Genomic DNA, 16,191 nt, shown 5'->3' on the forward strand with positions numbered 1-16,191 from the left:
TTGACTGTTCTTTTTATAACCCTTGTACTGAGCACATGTTAGCAATGTTTATGTGTTACAATCTTAGGGATCCTCCAGCCTTGACTTGGCTTTCTGACTTTTTATAATTATGGATCCAAGGACCAGGTACTGTGAAGACTTTCCTTTGCCCACTAAGACTAAGGCTAATTAAACGTGGTATATTACTTGCCTGCGACTACCGTAACAAATTACCGTAAATTTAGTAGCTTAAAACAACAGAAATTTACTCTCACGGTTCTGGAGGCTAGAAGTCTGAAATCAGTGTTTTGGCAAGGCCATGCTCTCTCTGAATGTTCAGTGGAAGAATACTTCCTTGTCTCTTCCTAGATTCTGGTGGCTTCTGGTAATCCTTAGCAGTCCTTGGTTTATAGCTGTATCACTCTAATCTTTGCCCCCATTGTCACATGTCCTTTGCTTTTGTGTGTCTCTGTGTATCCTCCTCTCTTATTAGGTCACTAGTCATTGGATTTAGGGCCCACTCTAATCCAGTGTGACCTCATCTTAACTTGATTACATCTGCAAAGACCCTATTTCCAAATATGGTCACATTCACAAGTGCTAAGGGTTAGGACTTGAACATTATCTTTTGGGAGGATAAAATTCAATCCACTATAGCTGGTTTCTTCTGGATTCTTTGGAGACCACTTTAAGATTCATGGTATGAAAGGGGCACCTGGGTGGCTCAGATGGTTAAGCGTTTGCCTTCGGCTCAGGTCATGGTCCCAGGGTCCTGGGATCAAGCCCCACATCGGGCTCCTGGCTCAGCGGGGAGCCTGCTTCTCCCTCTGCCTGTCTCCCTGCTCATGGTCTCTCTCTCTCTATCTAAATGAATAAATAAAATCTTAAAAAAAAAAAAAGATTCATGGTATGAAAGACTACGAATTTCAAATGTAGAATTTTAGATATTATCCTATTTATCTTTCCTTTGCAGTGAAAAACCATGGGAATGGCTTAATTTGGAATCTAATTAAGGTTTTATAGTTTCTTCTTTTTTTGCCAGGAGATTCCTAGATTATACTTGACAGCTGGTAAGTGGCTACTCTTACCGACTGGCACTTACTAGTCCAGGTTTAGTACTCTGGGAATTAGAGAGTTAGTAGGATTTTCATTGTACTTTTTAATTATGTCTAATGTCAATTGTTACTGATTTTTTTCAAGTTATAAAGATGCTTCAGTCTTCAAAGCATTTGTTGAAAGAGGAGAAATTGGTACACAGCTATCCCTATGACTGGAGGACTAAGAAACCAGTGGTTATTCGTGCCAGCAAGCAGTGGTTTGTAAATATCACGGATATCAAGGCCACAGCCAAGGTATAAGAGACATCCTATTGTGAGTGTTGGGTTTTTATTCCCTCAGGTGAAAGGGTTGCATGCGAAGTTGAGGTAGGGTTTGGGGAAAGGAAGGAATTGCTGCTATTATGATTTGGTGATTTGGTTTCATAAAATTGTAGTTTTAGAAGGATCTTGGATTTCTGTTCCTTCATTATACATGTGTGGCTTAAAGAGGCGAAGGGACTTGTCCAAATTTCCGGCCCAGTATAATGAAAGTAATATAGAATTAGGACAGAACTGTGTTCAGGAGGTGAACCTTAGAACCTCAGTATCCTCATCTATATGGAGTTGATAATAATGCCTACCTCGTGGGGTAAGTGAATAAAAGCTCCAGAACAGTATCTGGCACATGGTAAACATTTGGTAAAACTCTCTAAAAACCCTGTGCTTCCTTAAGATTGAAATTGCAATTACTTTGAAAAATTGTTGCTTTGAATTAACAAATACTTTACAAAAATGGGTATTCTAAATATTAATATGTATTTGAGCTCTGTCATTCACTATAAATATCTATCTGTGTGTGTGTGTCGTAAACAACTTAATTCTATTGAATGAAAGAGCTCAAATATCTATTTGTTAATCAGGCTGATAATGAAGATAGCTTTACTGCTTTCATCTTAACGTATAACTGCAATGAGTTGGTTTATTTGTTGGCCTGGCAATTGGAAGCTGTGCAAGCAATTTACGTTTTCTGTATTTGTATAGAGTGGGCAACTGTGATATGGACTGATTTTTTTGTTTGTTTTTTGCATTCCTGTGAAGCCTGGTTTCCTTAATTGTAAATGTTAAGATTAGTAACTTACAGCTCTGAACAGATTTTTTTATTGAAGAAAATCTAAATGTGATGCAATATGCTGGAGTCAAGTGTTTTTTGTTGTTGGTTTTTTTTTAATTGTCCTTTATAGACAATTTTCAATTCCTCTTTGCGGAAATAAAATAATGTACTCCATGTTTCTACCACCCAAATTCAACATTAATCAGCTTTTGGCCAATTTTATTTTTGTCTTCGCCCGTCCTGCCACCCCTCCCTTTTACTCCTTACCCATTGGATTGTTTTGAAGCAAATTTCAGGCCTTGTGTCTTCCGTAAATATTTCAGCATGTGTATCTGAAATATAAAGACTACTTAAATGTAATTCTAATGCCATTGTTACTGTTTTATAAAAGCAATAGTTATTGCTTAACAAAATCAAATATGCAGTCTGTATTCATTTTTCTTGGATTTTTAAACCAAGTATTAATCAAATTGAATTGCAGATGTTGCCATTCTGCCAGTAGGTGGCGCTACAAAGGGTTTGTGGGGAGAGGGGTTTTTTGTTTTGTTTTTTAAGATTTATTTATTTATTTGAGGGGCGCCTGGGTGGCTCAGTCGACTGTTAAGCGTCTGCCTTCAGCTCAGGTCATGATCCTGGGATCGAGCCCCGCATCGGGCTCCCTGCTCAGCGGGAAGCCTGCTTCTCCCTCTCCCACTCCCCCTGCTTGTGTTCTTTCTCTCACTGTGTCTCTCTCTGTCAAATAAATAAAATCTTAAAAAAAAAAAGATTTATTTATTTATTTGAGAGAGGGTGGGGGGAGGGAGAGAGTGAGCAGCGGAGAGGGGCAGAGGGAGAGAAAGTTTTGAGCAGACTCCCCCTGCTGAGTGCAGAGTTGGACTTGGGGCTTGATCTCAAGACTCTGAGATCATGACCTGAGCCGAAACCAGAAACGAAGAGTCCAGCCTTTAACCGACTTTGCTGCCGAGGCACCCCCAGGGAGAGGATTTCTTGTAGTTCAGCTTAAGTGAGGAAAATGTTTAAATCACTCTGGAATTAGAAAAATGCTTTAAATAATGGATAGAGAGATTCTCAAAAATGAAGTTAACATATTTTGGCCTTTCTGGAGATTATTACCAGACATTTTCCTATACAATTCATCTTTTGGTAATTGACAAATGAATGAAATAAAAAACAACTTTTTGTGGGGCTGGAGGCAGGGGGGGTTCTTGAAAGAGAGTAAGTACATAGGAAGTAACTGTGACTTTGAGAAAGTGTTTCCTGTGTTGTAAACCATACTCTGTGAAATTAGGTTCTATTGTAATCCTTGTTTATTAACCTAAGACGGTAGCTTATTTTTTAAGTACTTAAAAATTATCATTGAAATCAAGTTTGAATGGATTTTAACTACAGTTTGATGAAATTTAATGCTTCTGCTAACCTTGTTATTGATAGTTTTGATCTTGAGTGCTTGGAAGTTAGTATACAATCTCTTGTCACATCCTCTAATGGTGAAATCTGCTCTTGATGTTATTTATTAGATCCTTTGTGGCCCTGTTTTCACTTTGTTTCATTTGGTCTGAAATCTGTAGTTTTTTAGTTTTTTGGACATGGGGAGGGAGACATGTGAATGACTATAAACATCCAAAATAAAGAACCACTGGGCTAAATCATGGCCGTTCTGGGAAATTTGTTCTGCTTACTCTCACTGGACTTGATTTGTGAATCAATTGCAGGAATTGTTAAAAAAGGTGAAATTTATTCCTGGATCCGCACTGAACGCCATGGTTGAAATGATGGACAGACGGCCATATTGGTGCATATCAAGGCAAAGAGTGTGGGGTGTTCCAATCCCTGTGTTTCATCACAAGACAAAAGATGAATTCTTGATCAACAGGTAGAATTCTTTCTACATTTTTTAAGTATTTTAAAGTGAGCTATGTTTTCTTCGAAAGTAGAAAAAGGAACTTTTGAGAATTGATACATGTTAAATCACATATTCAGTCTTGTCAGGGGGAATAAAATATAATTTCAAAAAGATGCTTTCATATGGTTGAAATTTTAAAACTATATTTTTTCAATATGGATACTTAGAAGCAGAGGCTCTGACCTATAGAATCAGGTGTCAGGAATCCAAAGATGAACAGCGTTCAGGAGAGGATCCCTGTATGCAATTTTTCTTTAGGAATTAGAGTCCCTCTCTTACCTTAGGCTACTGTGTCTGTCTTTCTTTCTAATTTTATTTATTTATTTGCGAGAGAGAGCACAAGCAGGGGGAGCAGCAGAGAGGGAGAAGCAGGTCCCCACTGAGCGGGGAGCCCAACATGGAGCTCGATCCCAGGACCCTGGGATCATGACGTGAGCTAAAAGCAGACGTTTAACTTACTGAGCCACCCAGGTGTCCCTAGGCTACTGTCTCTTTCAATAGAAATGACATTATGGGGGCGCCTGGGTGGCTCAGGAGGCTCTGGCCTTGATTTAACTCTGCCTTCGGCTCAGGCCATGATCCCAGGGTACTGGGATCGAGCCCCGCATCGGGCTCCCTGCTCAGCGAGAACCCTGCTTCTCCCTCTCCCACTCCCCCCTGCTTGTGTTCCCGCTCTCACTCTTTCTCTCTCAAATAAAAAAGTAAATCTTTAAAAAAAAAAAAAAGAAATGACTTTATGTAATTATAGATCCTTTAAAGTTTAAGAAACTGTAATATAGTTAAAGGCACAAAATTACATTTATTCTAGTGATGATTACCTTCCCAGCTATTTCTTCTCTTTTCCTTAAGGTTTTTTCTTTTTTTCTTTTTTCTTTTTTCTTTTTATTTATTTATTTATTTGAGAGAGAGAGAATGAGAGAGAGAGAGCACATGAGAGGGGCAAGGGTCAGAGGGAGAAGCAGACTCCCCGCCGAGCAGGGAGCCCGATGCGGGACTCGATCCCGGGACTCCAGGATCATGACCTGAGCCGAAGGCAGTCGCCCAACCAACTGAGCCACCCAGGCGCCCCTCTTTTTTTCTTTTGAAAAGATAATACATGGATATAGTCAACAGTTCAGGGTAGACAAGCTTATATGGTGGAAAGAAGATTTTTTTTCCTAATTCAGGTGCTAGACTCTCCTTGAGGCAGTGAAAAAGACTGACATGGTCCCTGGTTTGAGATCATAGTGAGATCGTAGTCTAGCTAGTTTATCTTCTAGTAAATTTAGGAAGGTTTTCAGTATTGCTGTTACTAACAGATATGGAAAGGGGAATATTAATCATTCCTTTTAGGAATACGTCCTAAGTTTTCATTTTCTGTGAGTAATTTTGTTTTACTTTGGTTAATGGAATTTTTGCTAAATTCTGTTTTAACATCAGTAAAAAGTTTGAGCCCATTTTGGTAAGTATTTTTACATTTTATCACTTGAGTATCCAGTGAGGTTTTTGAGGGCATGGAGGCCAGTAAGTAATGACTGAGGAGTTCAAGAGATTGTAGATGTAGAGTTGAATGTCCCTACTTTGGGGTTCATCAGAATTTTTATGAAAATGTTCTACTTTTCGTTGTCAGTGTTATCAGTGTTTCTTTAGGTGGTCCTTTTATGAATGCATGTATTTTAGGGATTTTTTAAAATGTTGAAGTGGGGTGGGTTTTTGTTTTGTTTTGTTTTAATCATCTATAGCCACGTATTAGGTAGTTCTTAGTGTTTTTTTGTGTGAAAGTTCCTTTTCAATTTACTCTTTATTTTTATTTTTAAAGATTATTTGGGGGGCGCCTGGGTGGCTCAGTCATTAAACGTCTGCCTTCGGCTCAGGTCATGATCCCAAGGTCCTGGGATCCAGCCCCGCATTGGGCTCCCTGCTCGGCGGGAAGCCTGCTTCTCCCTCCCTTGCTCCCCCTGCTTGTGTTCCCTCTTTTGCTGTATCTCTCTCTGTCAAATAAATAAATAAAACCTTAAAAAAAAAATTAAAAAGATTATTTGAGAGAGAGAGAGTGTGTGCATGTATGAGTGGGGCAGTGGGGAGGGGCAGAGGGAGAGGGAGAGAGAATCTCAAGCAGACTCCCCCCTGAGCACAGAGCCTGATGTGGGGCTCAGTCCCATGACCCTGAGATCACAACCTGAGCCGAAATCAAGAGTTGGACCCTTAACCAACTGAGCCATCCAACCGCCCCAATTTCTTTTCAATTTAAATACACATTTTATCATTCCTTCATGGGTGATCTGACACCTTATGGCAACACGGCTCAGGGAAGAACTAGAGCTCTGCCATGGGCAAATATCAAACCATAAAACACCTCGTTTGCTTTTTCACAGAGGATATGGCATTTGAGTAGGGGCTTGAGGAGTAGGTAGGAAACAGGGCAAAGTATTTTGTAAGTAGAGAGTTCAGCAAGAGCTGAGGGCACAGAGCGGGGAAAGCATAGCACTTTTATAGGAACCATAATAGGACTGTGGGGTGTTGAGGAGGGTTTTAGAAAGATAAACACCAAGAAAGATTGGTTGGGGCAAATTGTAGTGAGTCTTGAATACTAGGTCAAGTAGTTTAAACTTTTAAATAGGCATGAGGAGTGAGAGTATATTTTAGGAAAAGAAACTAGAGGTTAGAGGCCAGGAAGTCATTGTAAGGCTACCTCAGTATTATTACTTCAGTTTGGAGAGCTAAGGCTGTTTGTCCTAAATATCATTGCTCACATTGTTCTTATAATTGAGAGCATGGTCAGGTGATACCTTAATACCTTAAAGTTTAGATAAATTTACACAAGTATTGTTCAAAATTTCACACTGTAGAGTTTTCTTTTAAGGAATGTTTATAAGACATTGTCATTGTTTCTCTTTTTTTGGTAGCATTTGAGGACAGGAGTTTTAGGGAATTTCCTCAAAGTGATTCAGGTGGACAAATGTATATATTAGGAAGAAGAGCAAATTGGTTTGTTTGACCATTATTTAATCATGACAATAAAATGGTACATAGATCGATTGGTGAAATAAATGTGAGCTTTGTCAGAAAAACACAAGCAAATTTTCATCAGGTGCTATTTATATTTTATTTATAGTCAGTATATACATACAACTGTGTTACAGATTGTTTTCCATGCATTCTCCCATTGTGTTGCTTGCATGATGCTAGTTGAATTCTGATTTTGAAGTAGAAGAGATATACAGAATATTGGCCTACAAAAATGACAGACAAACTTAGCCAAATTATCTGTCAATTCATAGGTCATTTTCCTGTACACCATTTCTTAGTAATGGCTCTAATCTTCTTCCGTTGTCGGGTCCTTCGTGTGACATGACACTTGATTTAAGAAGATAGGTATTAATTCTTAATTATTTGTGAATTTTTTAAGATAGCATGAAAGGTTATCTTTTTTCCTCCGTAAGCAAGTCAGAATCAAGTGACTATGATTTTGTCTTTCTTGGATCGTATCTTTCTATTGTAGTGAGTTGGTAACCATCAAAAGTAACAGCATCTCCACTGGAAATTAGCACACAGTCCACATGGAGTTGCTGTTACACTTGATAACCCCATTAAGCATACCAGAAGATTCCTTCTGCTTTTCTGGATGAAAGTCTGTAAGTTAAAGCCTTAATTATACTTGTTTCACAAAAAAAAAATCTTGATTTATTCACACTCTGAATAGGTTTAGAGACTGTTAGATTTGAAACTCTGATGTTTAATTTTGATTTGAATTAATGTTCTCATCTGCACTTTATATTCACATTTGTATTTGCTCAAGATATAATTCCATTTCTGACTTTAACATTATTGATTTTTCTGAATCTGCCATTATAATTTAGGTAGAAATCTATTCCTAGTTAATAAAGACAAATACTTTTTAGCATTAAAAAAGGTAAAATTTAGGAACATTCGCCACCTAGAAAGGAAAAGAAGTTGTTTATTTTGGATGATTGTATCAATTCAACAGTATTAATGCAATAATCTATGCATTTAGGAAACTTAGCCCCTGATTTCTGGAAATTAGGAGAAGTTTACAAGAAGCAATCAAGGAATTTCCAGTTCATTTTGAGTGCTAGATTTTTGTGGTTTTTTGTTTGTTTGTTTGTTTTTTTAAGATTTCTTTATTCATTTTAGAGAGAGAGAGAGCGTGCAGGAAGGAGAGGCAGAGGGAGAGGGAGAGAGAGAACCCCAAGCAGACTCCCTGCTGAATGCGGAGCCTCATGCGGGGCTTAATCCCAAGACCCTGGGATCATGACCTGAGCTGAAATCAGGAGTCGGATGCTCAACCGACTGCCTCATTCAAGTGCCCCGAGCGCTAGCTTTAACTACCTCTTGCTCATGTTAATAATAATGACCTTTTGGTGAAAAAATTTTATAATGTTCATTAAATAAAAAAAATTTTCTCCAGAGTTGTTTCCTGCAGCCTTTAAAACCTAAATATAGGATTAAATTAAAAATAGAATCCCCCCTTCAGATTTCATTGTGTTCTAGAATTAAATGTATAAATTTAGTAAATAAATTGGAAATGTTTAGCCTCTTACCTCATTCTTATTCCAGTAACTTGCAGAAGAAAAGTTGTCTTATAATCCTTAATATTTTTCCTTTAATAAAGACAAAACACAGGAAACAGAATGACAGCAACAGTTTCTTCCTTGCTTAGTAGATCTTAATGCTGCTTAATTTCTGATAACATGCTAATTATTTAGCTCAGCTGATATCAAAGTCTAGAATGATTGGATGGTGTTACAGTTGCTCATACTACCCAGTGGATTTTCACTGGTTGAAACCTAAGGAGGGACACATAATGCATGTGTTTAGATAAGGCCCTCACATAAAGTACAAAGTTTTATGACGGATTTATTGCTTTATGAAATACAGCATTAAAATGGAAGTATATAGATTATTTAGTGATAAGTGGTTTCACCCACTTTTATCAACAGTAATTTAGATTGATCTTCAGGTTATAAGTTAACTATATGTTTGTGTTAAGTATAGGATATTATCAACATAAGGGAAGAATTCTTAAATTTCCAAAGACAAATTTTGACTTTTTCCTTATATTTTTTTATGAAAAATGTTCAGTATCACTAAGAAATACATACTGTTTTTAAAACAAATATTGTTTAAAATTGTTTTAAAAACTTTATAAAGCATAATCTCTGTTTCATTATAAACAGTTACACTTGTAAAATATTTATCCATAAGGAAATAAGAAGCCTAATGTCTCTTGTATGAAGATAGATATGTAAGGCTATCTCATACAGTTGATTATAAAGGACCATGATGATAGAAATAATCTAAGTCAGTTTTGGAAGAATGAACGTGCAGCCATTAAAAATGCTAGCTTAGGGCGCCTGGGTGGCTCAGTTGGTTAAGCGACTGCCTTCGGCTCAGGTCATGATCCTGGAGTCCCTGGATCGAGTCCCGCATCGGGCTCCCTGCTCGGCAGGGAGCCTGCTTCTCCCTCTGACCCTCCCCCCCTCTCATGTGCTCTCTCTCTCTCATTCTCTCTGTCTCAAATAAATAAATAAAATCTTTAAAAAAAAAAAAAAAAATTTAAAAAAAATGCTAGCTTAGCTCCTAATAATTGCCTAGTTCCCTACGTATGAAAATCAGATAAATGTAGCCCATCCTGACATTTGGCTGTTTCTGTGTTTTTGCTACAGCATTATAATGACTATCTTTTAAGCACTTGTGGAGCATTTACTTGTATTTCTTTTCCAGATTATCCTCTCAGATTTTGTTTGAACTAACGTTAAATTTATCTTTATTTTTATTTGAACTAACGTTAAATTTATCTTTATTTTATAATCTAGGATAGTTACCTCAAGTTTGTAGGTCGCCAGTATATATTTATTTTTATTGAAAATTTTGTTTGTGAAATTCTCTGCCACAGTTTTTTAGGGTCATTCAGACCATCAGAGTACAAGTCAAGAAAAAGTTCTCACTTTGTGGTACCAAATCTGTGCACTTACATTTTGATTTGTTTGGATTGTGAGTATTGTCTTTGAAGTCTGCATTCTTATTTATCATAAATTTTGTTCAGTTTTTATCCTCGAACTCCAGAATTGTCTTTAGCTTCTTTTCCTGTTCTCAAAAATACAAGTAATATAGTATTCTAAGATCTCAAAACAGAACTGAGTTGCAGAACATAATGCTTATTAAGGTAAATTTAGTACATGATATTTTTATATTTCATGATACAAAGTAAGGAAGCAAGTCTTGCTGTAAATATTAGTGAGACTTGCCCTGTTAATGAGGCAGAGCTTTTTCCCTCCCCTCTTTAAAGTGTGTCATGTTTCTTTTGGATATATTGAAAAAAAAAATTCTTTCGTCCAGATTCACATGCATATGTTATGAGGGAAAATACTGGGTCATTTACACTACATAAAATATGTAGTTTTACTTATGACAGCTTTTTTGAAGTAAGATGAAAAAAATTAATCATTAGTGTAGATAACATTGTGTGGTTATGTCATTTTTAATAAATATTCTTAGGTAAACTAAAAGAAAAAATCAAACTAACTTTCCTCCTCACTGAAACAAGAGACTTACCAGTTTTTTTAAAAAAGTATATTTGGAAATAAGATGTATGTAAAATGCTTCTTACACTAAAAAATTGTATATGTGAATGAATTACTAGTATCTTTGTAAGGAAATATAACAAAACTTCAATTTTAGTTAGATCGGAGATGGTTGGCTAAACTTGGTAGGATTTTACAGTTGCCTTAATAACTTGTCACCTGCAAAATTGGGATCTTTCTTTATTGTTTGGTATTTTTAGTTATAGTTCTAAAACTTCATTGAATTGTCTGCTAGTTAGGGATATAAAAAAAGAACTTGGTCTCATTAGAGATGAATTTGGTCTTCTAAAATGGATGGGCATCATCTATAATTTTAAGATTACTGAGTATAATACTAGGACTTTTTCCTTTTTTAAGAATAAAATTTTTCACGTGGCGCCTGGGTGGCTCAGTCGTTAAGCGTCTGCCTTCGGCTCAGGTCATGATCCCAGGGTCCTGGGATCGAGCCCCACATCGGGCTCCCTGCTCCGCGGGAAGCCTGCTTCTCCCTCTCCCTCTGCCTGCTGCTCTGCCTACTTGTGCTCTCTCTCTCTCTCTTCAATTAAATAAATAAAATCTTAAAAAAAAAAAAAAAAGAATAAAATTTTTCACATAGCCTTCTTTCTGGCAGCATTTCCCAGTGTTCACAGAAACTGAAGCTCAGGAAAATGCTATCATGTATTCCTGTCAGTACCTAATAATTCACAGGTAGAATCTGGTCTTTGGACTTGCTGCTTGTTCTGTCAACACTCTAATCTCCGGAGACTGACTGCTTCCCTCACTTCATCTCTGGGTCAGGGGTTCACTGGGCATGGGTAATAGAGTCTTTTTGCCTTTGCTTAGCAAACCCCGGAGAACAGGAGTGTGAATTTACAGCTACAGTGGTTGTCTTGATAGATGAGTTAGAGAAGCTGAATGGAGAAGTAAAAACAGAATTGAACCATGATTTAGGACACACAGTTTTAAGGCCTGGCATTAACTATGTTACTTGCATAGGCCTCATGACTGAAGGATCCCCGAGGCACGGAACAGTGTATCTGTCAGTATAATGTTTCTGTGAATCTGATTAGATAGTGCTGGTAAAGTGCTTTGAAAAATACAATGTGTGGTGTGCACCTAAATGCTTTTATGTTGATTAATAATATTAATCCTAATATCTCTTCCTTATTTGCTAAATTAATATGAAATTTGAACTATTTGCTTTTGGTTTTGTGTTATTTTTTAATCTACTTATTTCCAGCACATTTAAAACTGTTTTACTGTTTTATTTTACTGTTTACCTAAAGTTACAGCCTAATGATAACATTTGTAAAAATAAAACGTCAAAATGACACTCGTATTTAGAATCATTCTTTTCTATGAGCGTTTCAGAAGTGGTACGAACATTTTATCTTCTGTAATTGTGTACGTGTAAATGTACTTTGCTAGTATCTCTGTAGAGGGGGTTCTTTTAGGAAAATAGAGTTACGTTATTCATATTTTCTTTTCCAGTGTATTCTGATTTTCTTAACTGTTAAAATGTTCTGTGCAAACTATATAAAATAGTAATATGTAACTAAATATTGTCATATAACTAGGTATTGCACAAAGTTTTTATGGTCTCCTATCACAAAAGTTTATCTTTACTGTTAAAGTCCATTGAAAATGTATGACTACAAGAAATATGGACTTGTGCCCATTTTAATATTATTGTTGTTCTCTTTAAAATCGATGCTGATAACATTATACTTATTCAGTCTATCCTTCCTAGTATACAAACTTAGGTATTTGGAATTTCCATTTTGAGAGCCTGTCTAATTCGTAATACCCGTTTGATTTTTGCTTCCTCCAACAGTTTTTTCATAAACATTTTATCTATGAATTATCAGACCAAGAGAGGTTAAATGATTTACCCTACATAGTCATCATTAGTGAGAAGCAGATCCAGATTGAGAATGTAAAGCTTTTCCTACGCACTCCTCTTTCCATGTACGTCGACTCTGATGGGCCTGCAGTTAATTCTTAGTTACTTGTGTTAATGGAATGTGGTAGAAAGGAAGATAATTCAAAAGTTAGCTTTAGTATCTGTAAATATTAATATGGGCATGTGTTTTGGTAATTGGTTAACAAAATTACTGTCTGAATTTACCTGACTTCACAGAATCAATTTGAATAATAGCTAATGCTTATATAATGCTTATTAGTATGTGCCAGATACCATTCTAGGCATTTTATATATAAGCTTAATTAATATCCATAATAGCTGTCTTGATGATGCTATTATTATTTGCATTTTACAAACAGACACAGAAATGTTAAGTGTTGTGCCTGGGGTCACATAACTAGTAAGTGGTGGAACCAGGAACTGCACCAAAGCTGTATGGTTCCAGGGTCCACGTTCTTGACCATTATGTGTCCCCTGACTCAAAGGAAAGCAACTAGAGGAAGTTGTAATGTCAATAAAGCTGTGATAATAAATTAAAAGTACACTATTCCTGTGAGCAAATTTAGTATAAACTTCCCGATTTTGATTTTCAAATAATTTATAATTGTGTGTCTTCCCAAAGATATGGTCAATTAAAATATTCATTCGATGTGTATTTATTGGCTTTTTACTGTATGTCGGGCACGTGCTAAGTTTTTCGTGTGTCATCTCATTTAGTTGGCAGGCAATCTGAGGGAAGTGTCTAGACTTGCTACAATGTGAGCTCCATTAGCGCAGGAACCTTATCTGCTTGTGAACTGCTGTACCTCCACTTCCAAGAACAATGTCTAAGATGCTGGAGGTTCTCAGTAAATGTTTTTGAACAAATGAATTCTCCTTAACAGAGGAACAACCAAGACTTAGAGACAGCTTAGTACTTGTACTTAGTACAAGTACTTAGTACTGGCATGGTCGTACATAAAGTTTTAGTACTTGTGCGTGGTCGTACGGGAAGTTTTATTTCTTGTGCACGGTCGTACGGGAAGTTTTAGTTCTTGTGCACGGTCGTACGGGAAGTTTTAGTTCTTGTGCGTGGTCGTACGGGAAGTTTTAGTACTTGTGCGTGGTCGTATGGGAAGTTTTAGTTCTTGTGCACGGTCGTACGGGAAGTTTTAGTACTTGTGCACGGTCGTACGGGAAGTTTTAGTTCTTGTGCACGGTCGTACGGGAAGTTTTAGTACTTGTGCACGGTCGTACGGGAAGTTTTAGTACTTGTGCACGGTCGTACGGGAAGTTTTAGTACTTGTGAACGGTCGTACGGGAAGTTTTAGTTCTTGTGCACGGTCGTACGGGAAGTTTTAGTTCTTGTGCACGGTCGTACGGGAAGTTTTAGTACTTGTGAACGGTCGTACGGGAAGTTTTAGTTCTTGTGCACGGTCGTACGGGAAGTTTTAGTTCTTGTGCACGGTCGTACGGGAAGTTTTAGTTCTTGTGCATGGTCATACACGTAAAAAGTGGCAGAGTCAGGATATAGGCCTGGATACCTGTTGTCAGAGTCGTGCTCTGGTGTGGCCTTGCCTCTTATGCAGGTGAATTTGGACTTAGTCCCCTAAGTGCTGGAAGTTTTGGAAAGGGGATTGGTGTGATAAAAGCAGTTTTAGGAATACAGTGCTGTCAAAGACGTGTCATTTAAATTAAAGAGATGAGGGGTGCCTGGGTAGCGCAGTCAGTTAGGTGTCTGACTCTTGCTTTTGGCTCGGGGCATGATCTCAGGGTCCTGAGATCAAGCCCTGTGTCCCGCTCCAAGTTCAGTGCGGATTCTGCTTGGGACTCTTTCTCCTTCTCCCTCTGCCCCTCTCCCCCATGAGTGTGTGCTCTCTCTCTTTTTCTCTTTCAAATCTTTTTTTAAAAAATAAAATGAAGACGTGAGAATAGAGGAAAAGTCAGACCACTGCATCAATCTAGTATTGAGACAATGAGGTTCGACTAATATTGTATCAGAACAGAACAAAGAACAAATTTTGAGTAATATTTCAAAGGTAGAATTGACAGATGTGATGTCTTAATTTGAGCAGAGATTGGAGGGAAGGGGGAGATAATTAGGAGGTTTTGAATATACACCCCTTGTTAGAAAATAGATTGATAGAAATAGGGAAATCAGTAACTAAAACAGGGATATCAGAAGAAGTCTTTTTTTTTAAAGGGTACATGTGATCAATTTGATTTTATTTATATTGAACTTAAGATGATAGCCGCAGCCAAGTAAACAAGTAATTGAAGATAATACTGCTAAGGTTTGGAGGAAAAGATAGGAAAAAATACTCTGCAGATAGGGGAAAATAAATATTCTCTTTCTTCCTTTTTTTATTTTAGCAGTTTCTTAATTTTAAAATGTTCAGTGTTAATCACTGTAGTTCATTGAGCAATTCTGCCTTTTCCCTCCTAAAACAGCCAAACCACTGAGCATATTATTAAACTAGTGGAACAACATGGCAGTGATGTTTGGTGGACTCTCCCCCCTGAGCAACTTCTTCCTGAAGAAGTCTTATCTCAGGTAAATTTCCATGTGTATTTAACAGCCTCTGTGTGCGCTACGTGACTTAATGACAACATGAAGGATTCCTGGGAGTTAAAAAATCATTCTATCATCATGTAAAGTTAATGAGTTTATTCCCTATAAATTAGGAGCCGGTGCAGTTTGAGAGTAGACGTTTTTGTTTAACCATAGAAGCTTCGTATTTAATATAGCAGTAGAGTACAAGGGTTATTTGTTATCTTATTGAGGGCCAAGATTGATTTTTGCTGATTTAGTTGACTAAGCAGATAACAGTTGTGAGTATGAGAGTAGTTCCTAATGTTGGTGCGTCAGGATTTTGTAGGGTCTAAATTCGAGTTAACTGATTGCATCACACATGAAAAAAGTCCAAATTAGAAGATCATTTCAAGAAATGAAAGCAGTTTATATCTATGTTAGTAAATGTGTAATGAAGTGGCCACAATCATCTTTACATGCAAATGAGGTGGTTGTACTGAACTGCAAAATACTTAGAAGTGTTTTAAATTTCATTTTAAAATGTGAGTTTAATGCTTGTAAGCATTTGATTTTTTTTAAGACTTTTTTTTGGTCCTTATTGTATATATTGTGATCTTTGCATAATTAAAATGTTTTCACATTATCTTATTAGGTTGGTGGTCCTGATGCCTTGGAATATGTGCCTGGTCAGGATATTTTGGACATCTGGTTTGATAGTGGAACTTCATGGTCTTATGTTCTTCCAGGTAATTTTAAATAGTAGATTATAAACCAGCCAAGCAGTTTTGCAAATACATAAGTTACTCAGAGGAAATCTGTTAATCTAGGAATATTTTTTTTCTGTATTTGGAAGAAAACCTTTTTTGGTGGGGGCAGCAGGGAAGAAAATTGAAAATCTCCTGCTATGGTATAATTTTAGACCTGGAAGGGCTCTTGGAGATCATTTAATCCAATGATTTCCAAACTTTTTCTGTTTTTCCAAATGAAATTTCATATAGAACCACAATATGTAAGATAGATTAATAATGGGAATTTTCTTCCTCCACTCAACCAGCTCATTCTCCTTGAGTCACTTGGCAATCCCAAGGCACTAGTTCTGTAAAGTTTAGAAATCACTGAAACAGTCTGACCCCCGTCATTTTTCAGAACAGGAAATGAGATT

At 37.0% G+C, this 16,191-nt stretch overlaps 1 protein-coding gene across 1 annotated transcript in view; it reads left to right on the forward strand.

The window, feature by feature from the left end:
- The window catches only part of IARS2 (isoleucyl-tRNA synthetase 2, mitochondrial), a 54,288-nt gene that overhangs the window by 16,539 nt on the left and 21,558 nt on the right, over window positions 1-16,191 (forward strand). The window contains exons 11-14 of the mRNA XM_078078379.1: window positions 1,180-1,331; window positions 3,840-4,000; window positions 14,948-15,050; window positions 15,682-15,775. Of these exons, the coding sequence (XP_077934505.1) occupies window positions 1,180-1,331; window positions 3,840-4,000; window positions 14,948-15,050; window positions 15,682-15,775 (510 nt within the window). The remainder of the gene's footprint in view (window positions 1-1,179; window positions 1,332-3,839; window positions 4,001-14,947; window positions 15,051-15,681; window positions 15,776-16,191) is intronic.

Source organism: Halichoerus grypus, chromosome 7, assembly GCF_964656455.1.
Source record: "Halichoerus grypus chromosome 7, mHalGry1.hap1.1, whole genome shotgun sequence".
Taxonomy (NCBI): Eukaryota; Metazoa; Chordata; class Mammalia; order Carnivora; family Phocidae; genus Halichoerus; species Halichoerus grypus.